The 20293-nt window shown below is 42.2% G+C and overlaps 1 protein-coding gene across 2 annotated transcripts in view; it reads right to left on the bottom strand.

The window, feature by feature from the left end:
- The window catches only part of tmem104 (transmembrane protein 104), a 77949-nt gene that overhangs the window by 38052 nt on the left and 19604 nt on the right, over positions 1-20293 (bottom strand). For both annotated transcript variants that reach the window (XM_055654022.1, XM_055654023.1), the window contains exons 4-6: positions 11719-11803; positions 10347-10452; positions 2524-2604 (exon numbers count right to left, since the gene is read on the bottom strand). In XM_055654022.1, coding sequence (XP_055509997.1) covers positions 2524-2604; positions 10347-10452; positions 11719-11803 — 272 coding nt within the window. The remainder of the gene's footprint in view (positions 1-2523; positions 2605-10346; positions 10453-11718; positions 11804-20293) is intronic.

Below are 20293 nucleotides of genomic sequence, written 5' to 3'. Positions count from 1 at the left end.
GCAATTTTCTGCCCAAATTGCACCTCCCAAATTCACAGCTTGACAAAGACAGTTACTTTGAGTATTCTGGAATGGCGTGGAGTATTGCCTTCAGAATTTAAAAGTTAGATTATGGGATCGTATAACTGGCATAGGCAGGCATGTTATTTTATTCCTCCACATACATACACTTAATATAATTTCCTACCATATCCGTGTTTAAAGGAGACAATACATCCTGTTGAGGCAATGCTGTTCCCACATCTCCGGTAGAGTAGGACTTGCTGGGACATTGACCAGAGCCATACCCACATCCTGTTCCTCTTTGTTGGATGAAGCATACCTTTCTCCACAAACCAGCTGCAAGATTGGTCAACCACTTTTTTTTTACCCCAAATCCTTTCTGTAGAGCAGCCTTGTTACTAAGCAAACTAAATTGAATAGTTCAAGTTGAAGTTCAAGTTCAAGTCCAAGACCAAGTGAGTTTATTGTCATGTGCCCCTGTATAGGACAATTAAATTCTTGCTTTGCTTCAGCACACAGAACATAGTAGGCATTTACTACAAACAGATAAGTGTGTCCATATACCATGATATAAATATATACACACATGAATAAATAAACTGATAAAGTGCAAATAACAGAAAATGGTTATCAATAATCAGAGTTTTGTCCGAGCCAGGTTTAATAGCCTGATGGCTGTGGGGAAGTAGCTATTCCTGAACCTGGTTGTTGCAGTCTTCAGGATCCTGTACCTTCTACCTGAAGGGAGCAGGGAGATGTGTGTGTGGCCAGGATGGTGTGGGTCTTTGATGATACTCCCAGCCTTTTTGAGGCAGCGACTGCGATAAATCACCTCGATGGAAGGAAGGTCAGAGCCGATGATGGACTGGGCAGTGTTTACTACTTTTTGTAGTCTTTTCCTCTCCAGGGCGCTCAAATTGCCGGACCAAGCCATGATGCAACCGGTCAGTATGCTCTCGACTGTGCACCTGTAGAAGTTGGAGAGAGTCTTCCTTAACAAACCGACTCTCCGTAATCTTCTCAGGAAGTAGAGGCGCTGGTGAGCTTTCTTGATAATTACATTAGTGTTCTCGGACCAGGAAAGATCTTCAGAGATGTGCACGCCCAGGAATTTGAAGCTCTTGACCCTTTCAACCATCGACCCGTTTATATAAATGGGGCTGTGGGTCCCCCTCCTACTCTTTCCAAAGTCCACAATCAGTTCCTTGGTTTTGTTGGTGTTGAGGGCATATGTTATTGCGCTGGCATCATATGGACAGTTGCTCGATCTCTCTTCTATACTCTGACTCATCCCCATCAGTAATACGCCCCACAACAGTGGTGTCGTCAGCGAACTTGATGATGGAGTTCGCACTGTGATTGGCTACGCAGTCATGGGTATAGAGCGAGTACAGCAGGGGGCTGAGCACGCAGCCTTGAGGTGCTCCTGTGCCGATTATTATCGAGGCTGACACATTTCCACCAATACGAACAGACTGTGGTCTGTGAATGAGGAAGTCGAGGATCCAATTGCAGAGGGATGCGCAGAGACCCAGTTCTGCGAGTTTGGTAACCAGCTTGGAGGGGATGATTGTGTTAAATGCCGAGCTGTAATCGATGAATAACTGCCTGACATATGAGTTTTTGTTGTCCAAGTGGTCCAGAGCGGAGTGGAGGGCCAGCGAGATCCCAAAAGAATAGAAATCCCAAAAGGTTATAAATCAGGTCAGAAAGCCATTCAATGCCCCGGAACAGCCCATCTGGGTTAAGAATGCATTAAATTGTACTTGGGAATGCACCTTGCCTCCCAATAGCCTTTTACAGCTTGTCTTAACATTTCAAACTAGTAGATGATCATTAATTAAATTGTACTACAATACCTTGTGTTGTTACTTTTGAAGTAATTAAAAGCCATGTGTCAGGGAGACGCTATTGGAGTAGCCCAGGCAAGTAACTGCAGTGCATGCTGTAGATGGTACAATGTTTATAGCGTGGGAAGAAACAGTCTCCAGCTAATACAGGCACGACTTTTACTTAGGACCGGATCACATTAATAAAATACTCTGAAGACTGGTGCGTTGATGAACCGACAAAAAATAATTTTGAAAACTGTCATACGGAATAATTTATTATATTTCTGCATAATAAAGTAATCTTACAGTCTACATAGTAATTAACTTTTGTGCTCACCGCAGGTTTTTATAGGTCTTTTCGTATAAGCTTGCAATGAAATGTGTCAGCAACAGCTCTTGGGGAGCTACTGAATGTCCCAAAATTTGGCATTAATCAAACACAGACAGGATTGGATTTTTGCTTCTGAATTTACTCAAAGCTTATAGAGATGATTGAGCTATGAGTGAACATGGTCAAGATTGTCAAACAAGCGGCAATACGCATTGATTTCCTACCTTCAAGTTAAGGCCACCCAGGTTGATTGCTGCTCGGTTAGCACCAACCAAGCAAAGGTAAAGTAGTCACTGTAACCACTTATCAAACAGTAGACATTTACATGAACAAATAAACGTTTGGAGAAAGTCTCACCTTTATTGAAGAACATGGAAGCCATCTGACCCATTTCTATTCGTTCCACAATGTCAAAGGCATTGTTCACACTGGTTCTTTCTAGGCATAAAAACAAGTTAGATGATGGTTAGCGCTTTAATTCGTTGACAGAAAGGACAACCAGCAATTAGATGTAATGTTTAGAACAAGTTAAATAATCCACAAATCAATGGCCAAATCAAAGAATCAGGTCTTCTTGTTTAATCTAATTAGTTGCACAGCTAGTTCTATTGTTAACAGGCGTCTCCATAACGCTAATTGGATACTCTGTAATGCTATTGATTAATTAGGGAACACCATAAGCAATATACAGACCAAACAGGTTACAATGAGATTTCAACTGGGAACTAGAGAATTACTCAAGTTACTTTGGATATTGACGAGCAGAAAAAAAGCTGTCTTGGATTTAAACAGTAATAAAAGAAACTGCAGATGTTGGAATCTTGGGCAAAATCAAAGTGCTGGAGGAACTCGGCAGGTTCGGTAGATCTGTTGAGGAAATGGATGAATGACATTTCGGGTTGTGACCCTTCTTTGGATTGATAAAGGGGAAAAAAAGCTGGAAACAAAGGCGAGGAGAAGAAATGGAACAAAATCTGGAGAGCAATAGGTGAATCCAGGCAAAGAGTAATTGGCAAATGGATGGAGATTATAACAAAGGTAAGAGATGAAACAGACAAAAGCGTGGAAGAAGGAGAAGGAGTAAAATATAAAACTGGAGGAGGGGATAGGGGGATGAAAAGAACAGGGGTGAGGGAGAATAAAAGAAAGAAGGGGTGGAAGATGAGTGGAAGGAGGGGAAAGGAATGTTGGAGAAAGATGAAAGCATGAGGGCACAAAACAGGGGGGTCACAAAAGTAAAGGAGGGATTTAACCTGAAATTGGAAAATTCAATGTTCATGCCGTTGTAGGCTACCAAAGAGGAGGTTATGCGGTTTTGTTCTTTCAGTTTGAATGTAGCCTTGCTCTGGCAGTGGAAAAGACTGAAGACTGAAAGTTTAGTATTGACATGGGATGGGGAGTTGAAATGGTTAGCAACTGGGAGCTCCAGTAGACCTTGTTGGACAGAGCACAAGCCTTCAACAAACAGTTGCCGAGTCGAGACTATGTTTGGTCTCTCTGATGTAGGGGTCACCACATTGCGAGCACCAAATGTATTAGGTTGGAAGAGATGTAAGTAAACCTTATCTCACCTGGAAAGGCTGTCAGGGTCCCTGAATGGAGGCAAGAGAGGACATGTCGGGACAGGTGTAATATATCCTGAAGTTGCAGGAAAAAGTGTAAGGGGAGGGAAGAGCAAATCAAAAGATTGCAGACATCCCTCTCCATCCACAACAACAACGGGGAACCATGCTTACAGAAGAAATAAAGTATCTCAACTATCCTAGAGTGGAAAGCCTCAGCTTGAGAGTGAATGCGGCAAAAACAGAAAGACAGTAAGTGATGGGGTCCTCGCAAGAGGCAGGATGGGAGGAGGTGTGGTTGAGAACTATTGGTTTATAGCAGAACTCAAACTATTAACCGACCTATAATGACAAACTTAACCAGTTTTCCAAAAGCTGAAATGAAAGTCATGTGGAATAATTCGAACAGCGCTTCAGGAGCAGGGTCGAAAACTAAAAATGAGATGGAGAAACAGGGTTCTCCATGGGTTGAAAGCAGCAGAAACATTAGATCTCACTCACTAAAATTAGTATTTCACCATTTTTCAAGTGTTAAGCAAATCAGTCGATCCCTCTTACTCCTTTCTTAAATAGGTGCATTAAATTTAAATCCACTGGTGCGTTTGCAGAAATCAGGGAACTGCAGAGTTCAAAACGAATGCATCCATACACGCTGCAGCCTCATTCTAGAACCCTATTAAAGTTAACCTTCTTACAGATGCAGGCCATCAGCAGGTTGAGGAAATTAGTCAGCCTTTAACACTCTCAGTTCAGCTTGCATTATTTCTCTAGCCATAACTATTTTAAGTTTTACTTCCTCTCCCCCCCCCCCTTGTTCACACTATTCTAAATATGCTGGTGTTGTCTTGCACTTTGAAGAAAACCAGCTGTTGTTGTCTTGCACTTTGAAGCAAACCATTTCCTCACCCTCAGTTAATTTCCTTTCTCCATTTAAAAGGAACCAAGAGTTATAAATGGTACTGTCACTATGGCTTTTCCAATGTGCACCTTATATTCCTTAGTAATTTACTTTTGTTCTATTTTGTCCCTCCATCAATATTTTGAACATCTCTCACTGGTCTCAAGTTCTCCCATTCTTCAGATCTACCACCATCCTTCCTATTTTCTTTCAATCCACTTTTCAGTTACAGCATACTTCCGCAACACCATGCCCTTTGACTTTCAGTATTTCCCCCAACATGAAAATGCTCTCTATTTAGATAAAAGTCTCGGGGCTTTAGATCGGACGCCTATTACCACTCACCGTCCTCCCTCAGCTGATGAATCAGTCCTCCTGCTGAGTGACACTAGGAAACACCAGAGAAGACATGGCATGTACTCTAGTTGGGATACGTCAATATACAAAGTCAGTCTGGCTCTATAGCACCAGTATTGGACAAGCCTGCTGTGCCGGTCTACAAAAGGGAAGAGATGTTCAAATAAAGGCTCAGCCACAAATGATAGCGTAAGTGCGATGAATTAAATGGCCTACTCCTTACACTGTGTGCTTGTCATTCATGTTCATTAAAATTTGGTGTAAAATATTCATGCAATTTTTATTAGCAAGATTAATTTTTTAATAGTTTTTCATTATTTTGAATGCTCCTGAACGTCAACGATTATGGCAGCTGTCAAAGCTTTCCTGCAGGCAAGTTTCATTACCAGGAAGGCCCAGTGTTAATCAAGAACTGGCTTCAGGACCAGGCAGCCGCTCAAGGGAGAAGGAAAGCAGCAAGTGGAAGCAGCTAGGTCATGAGCAGACAGTGTTGTCCTCAGGGTACTTATGCTGTGCTCCACAAAGCGAGTTGACTTTTGATTACACTGTTGAATGTATTCATGAACACATCCTCTCAAATTCAGCCGAGCATTTAGTTTACCCATTCTACCCAATGTTAAATCTCTCCATGGACTACTATAGTATCCTTACTGCCTGCACCTCCAATTCCACAATGGTTTTCTGTGTGCCCAAATTATTGAATGCCCTGTTATTTTCATTAAACACTTGCTGTCTCCCTCCGATCATCTCCTGGAATCTTCCTTTAAAACGTTTGAATGCATCCTCTCTGGAAACCTCTATTTGCCCCCACTCACTTGCAGCCCATTCATTTTCCTTAATTAGCTCTAGTCCCTATCTACTGTTCCAGTTATTCGGCATGTGGAGTCAGTCTGATTCCTCCCTTTGAATGGAAACTGCTGCCTTCCATACCACTTTTCTAGCCTTCTATCTTTGTTTTACTTACCTGAAGGAATAGTAGAATGGACTTTGTTGCTTTCACACTCAAAATCCTGCATCTAGATTGCAGGGCCTGACAAACTATTTTAACCCAGTCACTACAACTGGGGGAAGACTAATTAAACAATGAAGTCAGCGTGCCGATTATGAAGCTGCTTGAATATTACAAAAGTCTATCCAGGTCAGCAAAACCTCTAACCTCCCATAAGATGGATGTTGACCTCTGCAACATGAACAAGCCGCTGCTTTGTTTCAAGCTACTACAGAATAATATTGTCAAACCAAGAACCAACCAAGCCATCAGATCTGTATGGGACAAGGCAATATCCTCCTCACAAACCTCAATCATCTGGGGGCTTATGGCTTAATTTGGGCGACCTTTGCCCCAACTAGTAAAGCACCAACTTGGCATGGTAGCATTTATAATCACACGGCTCAGCCAAGACAACAGATCCTGTCACCTTTACTGGGAATTTCAGCTATACGAGCAAGATAGATCAACCAGATGTTCAACAAATGGCAGAAATCTACAACTCCAGATCATCATCTGCTGCCTTCCCTAATGGAAGCAGCTCTGAAAGTAGCGAGTGCACAGAATGTACTCTGGTGATGTTTTGTTCTATAAATCACTGGATTCAGATAACTTTTGATTCACTCAGTAATTTATTACACTACTATATAAGGCACATACACTCACGTATCCTCAAATACCCCCGAACACCCTCGCAAACCCAGAGTACACAGCAGAGCACACCGTAGGATGTTTCTACATACACTCACATAAACCCGTACGCACTCGCAAACTCATCAGAGCACGCCACAGGATGTTTTGTTCAAGATCACCTAGCACCGTTCGCGACACGCTCCAAGGCCGAAGTCTCTCCCCGAAAGGGCGCCTAACACCAATCTTTATGTCATTTCTTATCAGAGCAGACCAGTGATTTATCGGACACAACAGGTGAAATCCTCAATGTCCATCACCAGGAGTGACTTGAGCAAGCCCCGATGATCATGGCTGCTAGATTAGGTCTGCGGCAGGTAGTGAACCAACATCTCGGACAAGCCCACAACCACATCCTCTCAATCTATCTGAAGATGCATTTGTCCAAGATAACTCACTTAACAGGAGTGACAACCATACAGATTTATTGCAAACGAAGACACTATTTCACATTGAGTATTCATCCATCCTACATTTGTGCTAAAGGAGACCGATACAAAGCCGACCAAGTAGCTTAAATATGGACATCCATGAAGCTCTGTAGATCATCAGTAAAAAAGTACACCACCAGCATCCATGACCTCATGATCTTGCACAACACTCAACTCTACCACATCAATTAAACCAGGTTTAATAGAGGTGCAGAAAGGCATATCAGCAGCAGTGCTGCATTTATTTAACAATAACATGCTAGTGTGGTGAAACCTCTCATCATTACACACAGTCAGCAGCAAGAACTGCAACAGGCGAAGGAAAGTGATTCTAAATCAGCTTTGTGGTTCTATTGTAGTATCATAAATGGTGGTGGAAGCAGCTCCAGGCACATCCCCATCCTCCATGATGGTGGTGCACAGGGCGCTAATGCTAAAGACATGACTGAAGCTTTCACAACCTGATAACCAGACATATCCAATGAGTAGTCCATCTTGGTTCTGAAATCCTATTACCAAAGATGCCTCTCCAATTGTAGCAGAGTAGCTTGAGAATGTTATCTCCAAAAAATAAGCATAGTTCCCGTGCTTTACTGAAGGATAGAGTGTTTAATCACATGCAATTGCAGTTTGTGTGTTCAGTTCTGGGTGTCACACATCAGAGAAATTGGTAGGATTTTAAAATGGGTGTAGTAGAGAATTACTAAAATGATTCCAGGAAAGGACTTTAATTATGTGGAAAGACTGGAGTAGCTCAAGCTGTTCCTTTGGGACAAACAGAGGGGGTTGCCATTGAATCTGATGGAGATATTTAAAATCTTGGAGCTCATGGATAGACGGGAGGGAAAAGATGATTCAATTAATGGTGAGATCAAAACGTAACCGCCACAGAACAGTCATTGGCAAAAACAATCAAGGCCAATAAGTTAAATATTTCTAAAAAAATATACAGTGAATGAGTCCACTGTTAATTTGTACTCAGAAAAGAAATAATGAACGTAATAGATAATATTTTGTTGATATTGGGTGATTGATAATTAATGAGTTAGGAACTAGAGCAATAGAGATTTCCAGTAACAGAGGTTCATTCAGTTCATTATTTTCTTACCAGTAACAAATGCAGATGATGGTCCCTTTCCAACTTCCAGCCAGTCTTGTACCTCAGGCCTCTGCAAGTGCTCATTCAGATACTCTTAATTTCTCTCAATCCCATCCAACAACTCTGCCAATTAATACAATCCAAACACCCTAGTTGTTGAGGCAGATGTTCACCTGTCACCTCCAGGTCTGGGGTGGAAGATTGCAACCTTCACATGGTCCGCCCTGTTTCGACTAATGCAATCAACTCGACGTGCACACACAGAAGATCAAATAGAACAAGTTGTCCTACAACTTTAGGCTGTGCACGCCACACAAAAGAAGACCTCCTGGTCTGTCTCACCCCTTCTTTTCTCTTTATATCTGCCATCTTCCCTCTCCTGATGTGGGGTCTCAATCTGAAATATCAGCAGGTTCTTCCCCCTCCCCACAAATGTTGCAAATCTCTATTGCTCTCGTCGACCCAGTAAGTTCCTCCAGCTGTTTGTTTTTAAATTGCAGTTAATAACTTATGCCAAGAGATACAGATCCTTCCTTCACCCTCTCCAGGCCCTTCAAATAGATTTGTCAGCTTGCGGTTTCCTAAATAAATCACCAAGATTATCAAGGTATATGTACCTGACTGTAATTGTGCATATTGCAACAAAACGTGACTTGGGCCTTTCTCATAACTTTAATTCGATAGCCCTGACAAATTCTCAAACCTCCTCAGCACTCTCTCTTGTTGCCCTCTTCTACAGAGATGTTTCAACTGGAGGATAGATACATTCCCACAGGGGGAAAGGTAGTAGAACCAAAAATCAGAGCTCACTAGATTACAATATGATGAAATTAACAAACAAGTATGTCTGCTGTTATTTGTTGATACCAGAGCATGTTAACATTCAAGCCAAGTTGAGGTCTTCTACTAACATTGTGGATGGGTGGTAAGAGGAAGTAGGAGATTTAAGGGAAATCTTAGGGATAGTTTAAAAAAAAGCTTTGTGGTTGATATCTGGAACATGTTATGGAGGTGGTGCTCCATTCACTACCTTTAAGAGGAATGTAAATAGGCAATGCGTACAAGAATAGGTTCTAATGCTGGCAAATGGGATTAGTGTAGATGGGCAAAGAGGTCAGTACGGAGGGGCCGAAGGGCTAATTTTTCGAATCCAGGCAACATCTTGAGCTGAAGGGTTTTCGACCCGAAACGGTGCCTATTTCCTTCGCTCCATAGATGCTGCCTCACCTGCTGCGTTTCTCCAGCATTTTTGTCTACCAACATCTTGAGCCTGTTTCGCCATTTTTAATACTCAGTGCTGCAGGCAATTTTGGTCACCATATTTTAAGGATGAGAAGGCCCTCTTGAAAGTGTAAAAAAGATTAAATGGTTCCAAAAAGGAGGAGAATTTCCACTGCAAAGTTAATTTGGAGAAACTTCAGTTGTTGTCTTTGGAGTGAGGAAGGTTGAGTGATTTGATGGAGGCGACTGGTTTAATACAAGGAATGTGTTTTAGGAGGCAGTTCAGGGACCAGAGCACAGATTCACAATGGTGGGCAAAAGGTGCAAGGGAATGTCAGCAAAATCAATGCAGGAAATGATCTGGAGCTCACTGAGTCTAAGAGGGGAGGTTGCAGAATTACCTCAAAGGTTTCAAAAGAGAATTGGTGTGGGAGATTGCACCCTTCACGTGGTCCACCCTGTTTCGACTAATGCAATCGACCCGACGTGCACAAACAAGAGGAAGAGGAAGAGGAAGAGGAAGAGGAAGAGGAAGAGGAAGAGGAAGAGGAAGAGGAAGAAGAATTGGGTGGGCAAACAAAAAATAAATGCAAGTATAAAATAAAAACAGCATTAACTATCCATTCAAAATTGGCCAATTTCAGAGAGAATCTAGGGCTCATTTGAAGATCAACAACAATCCCAATTCCATTGATGGAAGAGTCTCTTTACTAGCAACATTATTTTGTGATCACAGCAGTTCAAGTTCATATTTATTGTCACATGCACCAATTAAGGTACCAATTTGAGTTATCACACAGTCTTGCAAGTAGAAAGAACACAATGCACGATAGAGCTTAACATAAACTCTGTGCAATTTGTACAAAGTTACCTACGAGGATCAATTTGCAGAATTTAGTTAACATTTTTGCAAGATATTTTTCTGAATACTCACGCACTGAGAGAATGGGTCTCGTCTCTGACCGTTCATGGCCATCGAGCATCGCAACCTCACTCTTGTCATCATCGTAGGAATCTGAAGAAGCATCACTATCATCCACCTTTAATGCAAAAACAGCAGAGACAGCAGTTTCCAGTGACTGCAGATTTGTTGATGTTCATGGGCAGAGATAACAGCTCTGAAACAAATTGACTGCGATTTACCACTTGTGTTCATGACTAGCATCTTTCCCCACTCACCACAAATGGGAGCCAGAGATGCAAAACTGCAGGTACTTTCCCCTGCAACCGTAGGAGCTTGGACACCTGTCCCTATACTTCCTCCCTCACAACATCCAGAGACCCAGCATGCCTGCCAAGCAAGAGAGAGGTTCACATGTACCACTACTAACCTCATTTACTGCATTCGATACTCCCAGTGGCCTCATTTATGTACCAAGAGCCAACTAGGCTTTTGCTGAACACTTGCACTCGGTCTATCAAGGCCAGCTGGAGTTCCTGGTCATTAACAATTTTAACTCCCCTTCCCATTCTGAAATTTCTGTCCTGGGCCATCTCCATTGCGTGAGGATACATACTAACTGGAGGAACAGAATCTCATATTAGAAACATAGAAAATAGGTGCAGGAGTAGGCCATCCGACCCTTTGAGCCTGCACCGCCATTCAATATGATCATGGCTGATCATCCAAATCAGTATCCTGTACCTGCCTTCACTCCATACCCCCTGATACCTTTAGCCACAAAGGCCACATCTAACTCCCTCTTAAATATAGCCAATGAACTGGCCTCAAATACATTCTGTAGCAGAGAATTCCAGAGATTCACCACTCTCTGTGTGAAAAATGTTTTTCTCAACTCGGTCCTAAAAGATTTCCCCCTTATCCTTAAACTGTGACCCCTTGTTCACCAGAAAGACATCAGATCCATATTGGCAAGATTCTGGAGACAGATATGCATGCAACTCCAGAGGGGACAGAGAAATACCACCAGTTAGAGTAGACTGGTGCTGAACAAACTACAGAGTGACAAGTCTGTATAAATTGTTACTCAAGCGAGAGCACAATTTCTCGGAATTGTGTTGAGCCGAGTTCACATAAAATGGAGAACGGGAATCAACAATCTTAGTTTCAAAATTTGTGTTGCAGACTAATCATGAGAAGCATGCATCCTCTAATTACCTACACAAGGCTGGGGGAGGAATTGGGTGAAACATAGGCTTTATGCTCCACCCAAGTTTTGTCTCCATTTACTTCAACAAAAATTAAAATTGGGTCAAATGTAAAAGGAGCATTCCATTCAATCCCCGTTTTCTGAACACTGGGTTAAAGATGACCATCACAATTCAACAGCATTCTCTGTACTTACTATTCGCTGCCTCTCCCTCTTCTTCCAGCGTAGATGTGCGTTTGCTGCTGCCATGGCCTCAATAACAAACGTTGTCGTCATATAACTGCAGGGAGAAAGAATGTTCAAGGTTCATCAGGCTTAATGCAAAAGACTCCAAATAAACCGTCAGCCTAATGCAATACTTTATGAAAAACAAGCCTGAAGGCTTTGTGTCTCAATGCAAGGAGCATTTGTAATAAGGTGGATGAGTTGAATGTGCAGATAGCTATTAATGACTATGATATAGTTGGGATCACGGAGACATGGCTCCAGGGTGACCAAGGCTGGGAGCTGAACATCCAGGGATATTCAATATTCAGGAGGGATAGACAGAAAGGGAAAGGAGGTGGGGTAGCGTTGCTGGTTAGAGAGCAGATTAACGCAATAGAAAGGAAGGACATTAGCTTTGAGGATGTGGAATCGATATGGGTAGAGCTGCAAAACACTAAGGGGCAGAAAACGCTAGTGGGAGTTGTGTACAGGCCACCTAACAGTAGTAGTGGAGTTGGGGATGGCATCAAACAGGAAATTAGAAATGCGTGCAACAAAGGTAAAACAGTTATAATGGGTGACTTCAATCTACATATAGATTGGGTGAATCAAATTGGCAAGGGTGCTGAGGAAGAGGATTTCTTGGAATGTATGCGGGATAGTTTTCTAAACCAACATGTAGAGGAACCAACGAGAGAGCAGGCTATTCTAGACTGGGTATTGAGTAATGAGGAAGGGTTAGTTAGCAGTCTTGTTGTGTGAGGCCCCTTGGGCAAGAGTGACCATAATATGGTTGAGTTCTTCATTAGGATGGAGAGTGACATCGTTAATTCAGAAACAAGGGTCCTGAACTTAAAGAAAGGTAACTTTGAGGGTATGAGACGTGAATTGGCCAAGATAGACTGGCGATTGATTCTTAATGGGTTGACGGTGGATATGCAATGGAAGGCATTTAAAGACTGCATGGATGAACTACAACAATTGTTCATCCCAGTTTGGCAAAAAAATAAATCAGGGAAGGTAGTGCATCCGTGGATAACAAGGGAAATCAGGGATAGTATCAAAACAAAAGATGAAGCGTACAAATTAGCCAGAAAAAGCAGCCTACCAGAGGACTGGGAGAAATTCAGAGACCAGCAGAGGAGGACAAAGGGCTTAATTAGGAAAGGGAAAATAGATTATGAAAGAAAACTGGCAGGGAACATAAAAACTGACTGCAAAAGCTTTTATAGATATGTGAAGAGAAAAAGATTAGTTAAAACAAATGTAGGTCCCTTGCAGTCAGAAACGGGTGAATTGATCATGGGGAACAAGGACATGGCAGACCAATTGAATAACTACTTTGGTTCTGTCTTCACTAAGGAAGACATAAATAATCTGCCGGAAATAGCAGGGGACCGGGGGCCAAATGAGATGGGGGAACTGAGTGAAATCCAGGTTAGCCGGGAAGTGGTGTTAGGTAAATTGAATGGATTAAAGGCCGATAAATCCCCAGGGCCAGATAGGCTGCATCCCAGAGTACTTAAGGAAGTAGCCCCAGAAATAGTGGATGCATTAGTGATAATTTTTCAAAACTCTTTAGATTCTGGAGTAGTTCCTGAGGATTGGAGGGTAGCTAATGTAACCCCACTTTTTAAAAAGGGAGGGAGAGAGAAAACAGGGAATTACAGACCAGTTAGTCTAACGTCAGTAGTGGGGAAACTGCTAGAGTCAGTTATTAAAGATTGGATAGCAGCACATTTGGAAAGTGGTGAAATCATTGGACAAAGTCAGCATGGATTTATGAAAGGTAAATCATGTCTGACGAATCTTATAGAATTTTTCGAGGATGTAACTAGTAGAGTGGATAAGGGAGAATCAGTGGATATGTTGTATCTGGACTTTCAGAAGGCATTCGACAAGGTCCCACATAAGAGATTAGTATACAAACTTAAAGCACACGGTATTGGGGGTTCAGTATTGATGTGGATAGAGAACTGGTTGGCAGACAGGAAGCAAAGAGTAGGAGTGAACGGGTCCTTTTCACAATGGCAGGCAGTGACTAGTGGGGTACCGCAAGGCTCAGTTCTGGGACCCCAGCTATTTACGATATATATTAATGATTTGGACGAGGGAATTGAATGCAACATCTCCAAGTTTGCGGATGACATGAAGCTGGGGGGCAGTGTTAGCTGTGAGGATGATAGCTAGGAGGCTGCAAGGTGACTTGGATAAGCTGGGTGAGTGGGCAAATGCATGGCAGATGCAGTATAATGTGGATAAATGTGAGGTTATCCACTTTGGTGGCAAAAACAGGAAAGTAGATTATTATCTGAATGGTGGCCGATTAGGAAAGGGGGAGATGCAATGAGACCTGGGTGTCATGGTACACCAGTCATTAAAAGTAGGCATGCAGGTGCAGCAGGCAGTGAAGAAGGCGAATGGTATGTTAGCATTCATAGCAAAAGGATTTGAGTATAGGAGCAGGGAGGTTCTACTGCAGTTGTACAGGGTCTTGGTGAGACCACACCTGGAGTATTGCGTACAGTTTTGGTCTCCTAATCTGAGGAAAGACATTCTTGCCATAGAGGGAGTTCAGAGAAGGTTCACCAGACTGATTCCTGGGATGTCAGGACTTTCATATGAAGAAAGACTGGATAGACTCGGTTTGTACTCGCTAGAATTTAGAAGATTGAAGGGGGATCTTATAGAAACTTACACAATTCTTAAGGGGTTGGACAGGCTAGATGCAGGAAGATTGTTCCCGATGTTGGGGAAGTCCAGAACAAGGGGTCATAGTTTAAGGATAAGGGGGAAATCTTTTAGGACCGAGATTAGGAAAACTTTTTTCACACAGAGAGTGGTGAATCTCTGGAATTCTCTGCCGCAGAAGGTAGTTGAGGCCAGTTCATTGGCTATATTTAAGAGGGAGTTAATGTGGCCCTTGTGGCTAAAGGGATCAGGGGGTATGGAGAGACGGCAGGAACAGGATACCGAGTTGGATGATCAGCCATGATCATATTGAATGGCGGTGCAGGCTCGAAGGGCCGAATGGCCTACTCCTGCACCTATTTTCTATGTTTCTATGTCTATGTTTCTATGAACAAACTGCACAAACGCAGTACATTTATTCCTTAATAGAACACATGATAATGACTACTTCCCAGCACTGAGGCAGAGTCAATTGACAAACTGGGCTAAACCTAGAACAGCATATGAACAGGCGTCTAGACCCACAATGTTCTCTGCTGAACATGATGTCAAGTTAAACTCATCTACGCTGCCTGCATGCTAAAAGTAATTGTAATAAATAACATTCTGGAAATACTCAGATCAACCAGCATTTATGGAGGAGGAAACAGTTAATGTTTTTAAGTCAATAACCATGAGACCTGATCAAGCATCATGGACTGTAAAGTCAAATTTACTCCTCCTTGGAGGCTGCTTTATCTACTGAATATTACCAGCAATATGTGTATTTGTATTTCAGATTTCCAGTATCCAGAGTACACAAGTACCCAGCTTGGTGCTTCCTTCAGTGTGCACTTTTTTTTATAGCACAAACACTCACAGGAACACCCTCACCCCCTTTATTTTACTAAAGTCTCCATAGCTGTGTGCTGCTGTTTTGGGAACCTGGTGTGAATCCTTGCCCTCCACTGGTACTCTTGCAGCAATGAATCACTCCATAGCTCGGCATGGCTGCTTGCAAAGCCGGGTGTAGGGCAGGCCAGATAAGCAATGTACCCACTCCACACTAAGATGTTGGTCTCAGAGCTTCACCAAGGGCATCTGGTAGTACAAGTCAGCGCTGTGGACTGGCAGCATCTGCTCAGAGACTCAACAGATGCCAGAATCCTACAGCCACTCATCACTAGCAACTCCGAGCAGCAACACTGTCGATCATTACCCAGTCCTCACAGGGAGACTTGCCATGCATGTTGAGCCACAGGGCAATTCATTTCTACTAAACCACCAGTGGGTGGTAGGGGTTCCCAGCGCAGCAGCAATGTCAGTAACACATTTCTATAGATAATGCTACACAACCCCATTAACACTCTTGTTCCTGGCAACTTATCGTGAGCATCAGGTAGTAGCACACTTAGCTTCTGCAGGAGGCAAATGGTACCCACAGTACAAATAGGCACTTCTCACTTATTTCATAATGTCTCATGTCACAATGCCATCAGTTTTATAACTTAGTAGTTCAATCAATATTCGAAGATAAATGTGCAGATAATTACATTCAAAGTAACGGTACTATAGAATGAATGCATTTATTGACAATCATTTTCTGTCTCTTCTCTTTTGAATAACTTTAGATATCATTCACCTTCTACTCACACCTACTCCAGATGAATGTTCTTGGTTCTCCAAAATATTCCGAATGGCATTTAAACTGATATGTTTCTTCACCAGGAAACCATTTCAACCATCTCAGCCTGCACCCCTTGTGCCACCCAGCTACTTCTGAATCCCACTAAACACATGCCTTCCCTTAGTTCTCACCAGCCCTCCCTCGTCCTCACAACTTAAAGCTAATTTCATTTCAGTCCTGTTAGTTCTGATGAAAAGTTAATGACCTGAAACATTACCTGCCTCGCTTCACAGATGTGTCCTGATCTGTTGATTATTTCCAACATTGCATTTTTTAAATCAGAAAAATTGAATGCAACTCCATCAAGCATCATTAAGTCCCTTTAAAATGAAAGATTTGATTGCCTGACATCCATTTGGCACACAGGGATATTTGAGTGCAGGTATCACAATATTTTTTCCCCGTTGGGCAGCCCTATACTGGATACCAATGCTTAACCCACCGATCCATCAGGCAAACAAGGCAGATTAGCAGACTCTACCAGTTCACATGTGGAGTAATTATATACCAAGGGACGGTATTACATTGAATAATTCAAAATAAACTTCTTGTCGATTTTTGACATCAGATTAGAGAGTTTACCATTACTGCAGTCCCTCATTGCAAGGAGATTACTCCTTTATGCAGGTAATTAAAAGAAGAGGAGGAGCAAGGGGAAAAAATGAAAAGTCTAATAATTAGAATCTAGGAGAGATAATAGCATAGATATAGGACAATGCCATTGAGTTGTATAGAGCAACAAGAGATACTAAATTAATATGCCTAACAATTATTGCAACAAACATAGAAACATAGAAAATAGGTGCAGGAGTAGGCCAATCGGCCCTTCTAGCCTGCACCACCATTCAATATGATCATGGCTGATCAAAGAGGGAAAAAAAGGATCATGCTCCAAACATTATGCAAGGGCAGACGTGAGTGTTTGCTGCCTGGAAAGAGGAAACTGGTTGCCAGGTCTAACATATTCTAAAATCTTTCAGAGACCAACGTATAAAGGAGCTTTAGAAAACAGAAAATCAATCAAGGCTATTAATCAAACTTAAATAGCCACAATGGGTCAGGGGAAAATGTTTTTGCCCCCAAATATCTGGACATTTGTAGAAAGATTGCACAGCAGTGGCATCCCAGTTAGAATAGCTGCCTCACAACTCCAAGGACCCAGGTTTGATACTGACCTCTGCTGCAATCTATGTGGAATAGGCACGTTCTCACTGTGACTACGTGGATTTCCCTTGGGTACCTTGGCTTTCTCCCACATGCTAAAGAAATACTGGTTGGTAGATTAATCGGCTGCTGTAAATCTCCGCCGAAGTAGGTGGGTGATGAGAATATTAGAAGAGGTTTGGAAATTAATGGCGATGCGAGAAGGAAAATGGGATTAGTGCCGACGGATGCACTACATGGATGGTCAACATGGATGAGATTAGTTCAGTATGCAATGCTGAATCTTCATAATTGATTAAACTTCTTTCACAGATTCATGCCTAGTGAATACATTTACCTGCAGTTAAGCAATGCTGGCTTCCGACAGATTAGCTGCACTCCACAAGAAAGCTGGCAAGATGCAACATTGCTGTGAGGAAGACTGATGTGTGATAGTGACTGTGTTCTTGCTTAATGATTCATTGGAGGAGTTTACATGGTTTGGAGAAGAATCTGGTGACAAGGCATTTGGGTATGCATGCCTTCAAGGCATTGAGTTGAAGAGCTGTTGCATCTGTTCAATATACTGTTGAACCACACAAAGCATTGTGCACTGAACATAAGAAATTCACCAGGATGTTATCTGGAGGGCTGTAGTTATAAATAGAAATTTGACAGGGTGAGTTTATTCTCACTGGAATTTATGAGACTGAAGGTTTACAAAATTAAGGGCATTGAAAATGATGGATTTTTTTCCTCAGGGAAAGGAGTTTAGAACTCAAAAGTACAGGTTTAAGGTAGGAGGTGAGAAAATTAAAAGAGATTGGAGGGGCAAGTTTATCCACACATAGTGGGGTGGGTATCTGGAATGGTCAAAGATAGCGAAGACACATACAAGGAAAGGAGCAGAGGTAATACAAGCCAAAAAGCGGGCAAATGGGGGTGAATGTAGATAGGCACTGTGGTCAGCATGGACAAGGTGGGCCAAGGGTCCCGTTCTAGGCTGTACTTTTCCCCAATTCTCTGACATTACAAGTATTTGCAACAAAGATGAGAATGTTACGAGAATACATAGGTTTAAAAAAATTAGTATTTTGTTTGAGTTGATAAAGGAAAGACCATCTCTGGTTAGCACAATATTCAGAGAGCAGTAATTGTCAGTGATCAAAGATGGGAAATGGGATATTTTATGCAGACTTGGAGCCTAGAATACTTTTGACTCTAAATGGCTGAAGCAAAGATCATTACAGAGATGAGCAAACAAGGCGGTCATGTTAAATTTGGATTATTCCAGCAAGCAGATGGAGCAGTTCAATCAACCAAAATATTGCTTGTAGTTTAAAACTCAATGGTTCAATCCCAAACTGGCACTTAAAGAAACTAAGAATGTGTGACACATGGCCAAACCATCACCATGGAGTTTAATTTATCTACATATTGGCCCTGTACAGAAAGAGGATCAGTGTTACTTCACTGTACTTGTAGACACAATTATTCTCCGCTGTAACACTCACTCTATTTATTTTAGTCAGGGAAACTTGCATTAAGATTTAGTCGAGTTTTTCTTTAGTTCATGATCACAACATTTGGAATCCAACTGTTTAGAAGCAAGAACTCTCTGCAATCTATAACTTGCTTCCATTTAAAATGAAGATAACAGCTTGCAAAATGTTAAATAAAGGCAGCGTTAAATAAAGGCAGCGTTCAGTTATTAAACACTGTACTGCCATCCCCTGGTGAACACCTATTCCTGCATCTGCAAAAGCATCTTCAAGTAACTGAGAAAAAGATCATATTTGTAATTAAGGAACAATTTAAAATGGACATTTCTTCCCGAGATGAATACTTTCCAGCTTTCTATTATGTATCGCCCAGGAATTAAGCATTTACTCAACATAGTTAATCGCTGAAATTAAACTGACTAAAAAAGTATCTGTATCAGCTTGTCACAGCCACTAACCTTGGACTATCTGGAATACTGGAAGGCGAGTCAAGGAAAACATGTAAAAGATACAGAATGTAACAACTCTAGGATTCATTACTTGTTTCTCATCTACATATTCAGAAATACATATAAAGTTGGTCTGATAATGAACAACAGTCAGAGAACTACAGAAAGAACAACTGGGCAGAACCATTTCAACAATCTCCACTCCTAATATCTCACACCTTTTTTTTCCATCTCTGGCCTTTGTCCAACAATTTGTCTATCACACCTACCCCCCAAACACCATTTTAAGTGTCCAGCGTTCTTTTTCTAATGTACACAAAAATGCTGGAGAAACTCAGCGGGTGCAGCAGCATCTATCGAGCGAAGGAAATTTCCTTCACTCCATAGATGCTGCTGCCCCCGCTGAGTTTCCCCAGCATTTTTGTGTACCTTCGATTTTACAGCATCTGCAGTTCCTTCTTGAATTCTTTTTCTAATCATTGTTTCCCAGTATTTTGTTGAATTTCTCCAGATCCACTCTGATCAGCTAAATTTTTTTTCCTCCATTTCATTGCTTCATATTTTATTCATGTATGATCTTTGTCAATCTCTCATTTATTTAACCTCAATCCTTTAGGTTGCTTTTTAATACATTCATCCACTTTGAGACCAGGACATCACTATAAGACAGGCACAATGCCTATCCAGAACTGCCCTCAAGAGGGCAATAGTGAGCCACCATAGAGCCTCTGCTGGTCAAGAAGGAACTGCAGATGCTGGAAGATCGAAGGTACACAAAAATGCTGGAGAAACTCAGCGGGTGCAGTAGCATCTATGGAGCGAAGGAAATAGGTGATGTTTCGGGCCGAAACCCTTCTTCAGACTGATGGGGGGGGGGGGGGGGAGAAGGAAGGAAAAAGGGAGGAGGAGGAGCCCGAGGGCGGGGGGATGGGAGGAGACAGCTCGAGGGTTAAGGAAGGGGAGGAGACAGCAAGGGCTAGCAAAAAGGCGACCGACATACACTACAAACCCACTGACTCACATGGCTATCTGGACTACACGTCTTCCCACCCTGCCCCCTGTAAAGACTCCATCCCCTACTCCCAATTCCTCCGCCTACGCCACATCTGTTC

This window comes from Leucoraja erinacea, chromosome 23 (genome assembly GCF_028641065.1).
Source record: "Leucoraja erinacea ecotype New England chromosome 23, Leri_hhj_1, whole genome shotgun sequence".
Lineage (NCBI taxonomy): Eukaryota > Metazoa > Chordata > Chondrichthyes > Rajiformes > Rajidae > Leucoraja > Leucoraja erinaceus.
This window is presented reverse-complemented; position numbering and strand designations above follow the sequence as displayed.